The sequence below is a fragment of the Rhagoletis pomonella genome, unplaced genomic scaffold, assembly GCF_013731165.1.
Source record: "Rhagoletis pomonella isolate Grant_MI unplaced genomic scaffold, Rhpom_1.0 Rhpom_scaffold_00003, whole genome shotgun sequence".
Taxonomy (NCBI): Eukaryota; Metazoa; Arthropoda; class Insecta; order Diptera; family Tephritidae; genus Rhagoletis; species Rhagoletis pomonella.
Genome location: NW_023458557.1, coordinates 28,270,866 through 28,275,872, shown reverse-complemented (window position 1 = coordinate 28,275,872; position 5,007 = coordinate 28,270,866). Strand labels below are relative to the sequence as shown.

The window sequence follows — 5,007 nt, the reverse complement described above, 5'->3', positions numbered from 1 at the left end:
ATATTTTACTCTAGAAGTATTGCGTACATATCGAGCCCTAACCGCCAAAATAACGTAAGCGACATTTTTTTCAATATTTTCTTTTTGATGCAGAAATATTCGTAGAGCATCTAGACGCATTTCTGCATTAAAAATAAAATTTTGAAAAAAATGTCGGTTACGTTATTTTGGCGGTTAGGGCTCGATATATTCATCAAACTGTTGATTAAGTAACCTAAGAACATTTCAAATTTAAATTATTTAAAAAAATAAAAGCTTCAGTTGTCATGGCAATGTACCTTCTTATAAAAATCACCCTTATTTTTGCCAGTTTCACAGCGATTCAGTAGCGCGTTTCAAGGTCATTGAGCACCCTGTATTGGTTGCAGTAGAAAACTGAATGTTGGTCTTGATATTACAAATATTAAAAGGAAAAAAATAAGGGGGTGCCCCGTTTTCTAGGATGAAAATTTTTTTCCCCATACAAAAATTGGGACACTTTACTGTACATACATACGTTTGTTATAAGTTCTTTCATAATTATTATTCTCGTTCTCTTCATTTTCTTCTAGATTGAATCCTTTTACTTGTCCTCAATGTCGACATCCTAACCCAGCATTTCACAAGATATATCTAAATCTTGAAGAAACAGGAGATGGTGAAAATGTAGAACTCTTAAAAACTACACTAAGTGAAACCGAACTCAAATTACAGAAAATGGAAAAGATAGTCGCATCTGAAAGATACAGCCAAATCTTGTCAAGTTCAAATAGTAACCTTTTGATGGAACCATTTGGAAGGCAAGCAGTAATAATAAAAGGAGTTTCCATAAACGACATTAAAAGTCCGCTTGCTGAGACTGTTTTGATGCTAACCAACATTATGGATCTTCCATGTGAACATGCGGATATTGAAACGGTTTTCATATTAGATAGGAAGTATCTTTTAAGAACTCAAAACCAATGTAACAAATTTAATGTCGCGGTAAAATTTAGCACAGAGGAGATGAGAAATCTTTTTATGGACAAAAAGTCAATGCTGGTTAGTAAAGGAATAACATTGACTGAATATGTGGATCAAAACACAAATGAGTTATTTACATATGCCAAATTACTGACCACTCGGGACTTCAAACACGTTTTTTTCAGAAACAACTGTATTTTCGCGCAAAAAAATGATAATGACATTTTACATCAAATACATTCTAAGCAAGATGTTGATAGAATGCTTGCTTAGAAGATTTTATAACATAAATGTGTATATTACAAATACTTGACACATAAATTAAAAACCAATTTCCCTTACCATTAATATCATTTCATTTGTTGTCCTTATTGTTTAACCTTGGAGGTGCATGCGAAGATTTTTGGGTATTGCGTTGTTGTTGTTGTTGTTGTTGTTGTTGTTGTGGCGGCTACTAAGCCCCGTTCGGGCCGGTTCATCCATCAACGTTTTCGTCAATTTCAGCTAGGGGGAGACCCAGGAAGTGTGCAACTTCCACAGGGGCTGTCCATAGGGACAGGGGAGTCAGCTGAGTGGGGTTCTCAGGTCATGTGAAGAGGTGCCGTGAGTCATGTGGCGACTCTGAACATGCCGGGCATTGGTTGGGCACATCCTCGTTGATTCTGCTTAAGTATGAATTTAGCCTGCTGCAATAGCCAGAGCGAAGTTGGGCTATTGTAGTGCGGGTCTCCCGAGGCGGACAAAGTTCTGTCCCGTCCACGTCCGGTGGTTGTGTGCCTAGGACGGCATTCACAGGGCGGGAGTCTACATAACTTGAGACTGATTACCTGTGAATGCCGTTCAGGACCTGTCGGTAGGTTGACGGGTCCAGAGGCTGTTTGATAAACCTCTGGACTTCGTCCGTCAGTTCGTAAAGATGCCTCCTGACGTGCCTTGGCGAGGGCTCTTCCGCGAGCAGCTGTCCGCTGGGATGGCCACGTCTGTGGCTTGTCATGTAGGTGGTGTTGGAACGTCATCAGGAGGCATCCTATCGCTGATCGTAATGCCGTGTTTTGGCAGGTCTGTAGCTTCATCCACTGCGTCCTGCTAGTCCCCGGCGACCATACGGGCGCTGCATAGTTTAGAACCGGCCGGCCAATTGCCTTGTATGTTGCCAACAACGTTTCTTAATCTTTGCCCCAATTGCTGCCGGCCAGCGACTTGAGGACATTTTTGCGGCTCTGTACTTTGTTGACAATTGCGGTTGTATGCGCCGAGAAGGAGAGCAGACTGTCGAAGGTAACTCCGAGGATTTTCGGGTTGTTCACCGTCGGTATTGTTACGCCATCGACGTGGATACCCAGTTGCAGTCTGACCTCCTTCGTCTAGGTAGTGAAAAGGGTTGCCGAGGATTTCGTAGGGGATAGGGCAAGGCTCCTTGTAGTGAAGAAGCGAGAAAGTTCGGCGAAATAACCGTTTACTTTCGAGCACAAGTCATCAATTCCATTCCCAGACGCCATGATCGAACAATCGTCCGCATATGAAACAATGTTAACACCCTCTGGTGGTTGAGGTAGCTTTGAGATGTAATAATTAAACAGTAGCGGGGACAGGACACCACCCTGTAGTACCCCCTGTTAATTTTACGTGGCTTCCTAGTTATGTCTCTGAAGATTACTGACGAGTGTCGACCACTCAGGTAATTCGCCGACCACCGTTTGAGTCCCTGTTAGAGTGAGGAGGCCTCTATATCTTCTAGTAGCGTTGAATGACTGACAGTGTCGAACGGTTTGAGCAGTGGGACCACTCTCCCTATTTTCCAGATGTCTGGAATGACGAGAGTGGTCATAGACAGGTTGAGGACCTCCGTTAGGTATGCTACTCTCGCAGGACCCAAAATTTTCAGCATCAAAATGCATATTCCGTCGGGTCCAATGGCTTTGGAGGCTTTCGCCTTTCCGATGGCTACCCTTACCTCACCGCTGGTGAAAACAAGAGGCGCACTGGGTTTTGGCATTTTGTGCAGCCTTCTGGTCACTCGACGTTTGGCTTTATCCAACGGGGGATGCACAATGAACTTCCGGCTAAAATAGCTCGCGTATCGCTCCGGGTCCGACGAAGCGTGGTCACCAAAGTCTAGCTCGACTCTGTCGTCACGCTTCGTCGGGTGGGACAATGACCTCACGGTTGACCAAAGCTTGCTCACACCAGAGGCGAAGTTGCAGGTCTTCAAATGCTCTTCCCATTTCTTCCGCTTATGTACGTTCACAGGTTGCCGAATCTCCGAATTGAGATCCCTGATACGGAGATTTCCGGGATCGGCCTGACGAAGGTTGTCGCGCTCATCGGCTAAAACAGCCGCTTCAGCAGGAAAGTTGGGACGTGGATCCTTAATACATCCGGCTGGGATGAAGCGAGCTGCAGCAGCGGTGACAACCCTGCGGAGCTTACGTTCACCTACATGAACGTTGGTTGGTATGGGTAGTGCAGTGAAGGCGCCCTCAGTAACATCCGTGAAGCCTTTCCAGTCAGCTTTGGAAAAGTTGACATAAGTCCGGTGATCAACGGAAGCAAAGTCGGTAGGTTTATCAATCGAGATGACTATGGGCAGATGGTCTGATGCTAGGGTCAGCATAGGTCGCCATGATACGCTGTTTATCAGACCAGCGCTGACAATTGTTAGACCTGGCGAGCTGCAGTAGCTGCCCATAAACCTGGTGGGTGCGTCGTCGTTCATTGTGCAGAATGTCGATGTACATACATACATACATACATGTGGGAATCAACGCACGGACCACTCGTAGTGGGAATGAGTACTGACTCACCGACGCACTAACGTACACCCGTACTTAAAAACGCAACCCTGACCTACTACAATACTCCACACTGCCAAACGAACCAAAGTACGAATAAAGAGAAACATACAACGACAGTCATCAAACTACCGCGACCCAACACACTTCGTACGCTGCAACCGATGTAACTAAACGTTTTAATAAAATATTAAATAAATATATGTATACCCGGCGTTAACCGATTTTAAATGTAAAAGAGTGTTTTATTCCGAAGTAGTAAGGGCCTTCCTACATACATTACATATATGCCCTGGGTTAGACTCTTTGCCAGCCCTGAGCAGAAGGGTACGGAGAAGATGTAGCCCTAGAATCGAGCAACGTTTGATGGATTTCGCCGACCTAAACGGGGTTAGATCGCCGAAACAACAGCCCTTGGTCGGGTAAAACCCGAGTCATTCCGGTACGTAGAACCGGCTGTCGTGGGAATGTGGGTATTGCGTTGATTTTTCCCGCATACTTACGGTGACCAGATTTCTGTGGCCAAAAATCGGGACATTTCTAAATCATCGAATCCGAACATACAATTATGTTTTTAGAATAAAAAGACATAACATCTTTTAGTACAGTTTTTATTTAAAACAAACGAAAGAGAAAGTAATAATCAAAATTTATCGCAAAAATCTATACACACAATATATACGGTGGCGAGAGTGTAAATAGAGAAAAGACATTTTAGCAAGTTTTGGCTACTTTTCTTTGTTTAACAAATGTTTTTGAATTGTCTTGAGTATGCAGTTCTTTAGCCCATTAAATTCTGGTATAAAAAATGCAGGTTCGGAGTTAGTCAAAGATCGCATTGATTTTTGAGAATTTTTTTGGTTGAAGGTGTTTTGCATTTTTTCCATATAAAGTATTTACTAAAACTTTTTTGTATGGAAGACTGCGTGAAAAAAATGGCCAAAAATCAACGGCAATTCGCAGCTACTTAGAACTTCTACTTTATTATTACTACCTTATATTTAAAAAAAAAATCTTGTAGGTCTTATCGCCGAAAAGTTGAAATTGCTTATTTTGCGTATTCGGGGTTTAAAAGCTTAATTTACATACCTTTTAAGTAAATGGTCAAGAAAAAAATTGCTATTATTTATTTCGTGTGTGTGAACAGTAGTCTCCACTGAGTTTTGACATCTAATATTTTACAGCCTGCTGTCTCATTTTTTCTTTAAGAAATAATGGAACGGGCATGGCGGTTAGGGCTCGATATGTACGCAATACTTCTAGAGTAAAATAT

General features: G+C 42.8%; 1 protein-coding gene across 1 annotated transcript; it reads left to right on the top strand.

Moving 5' to 3' along the window:
• Positions 1-549: 549 nt before the first annotated feature.
• LOC118736534 lies at positions 550-1,295 on the top strand (the record flags this gene model as incomplete). The annotated part of the gene is given in 1 exon segment (XM_036466597.1): positions 550-1,295. A coding segment is annotated over 1 exon segment (666 nt), but the record flags the coding sequence as incomplete, so codon positions are not given.
• Between the last annotated feature and the right edge of the window lie 3,712 nt (positions 1,296-5,007).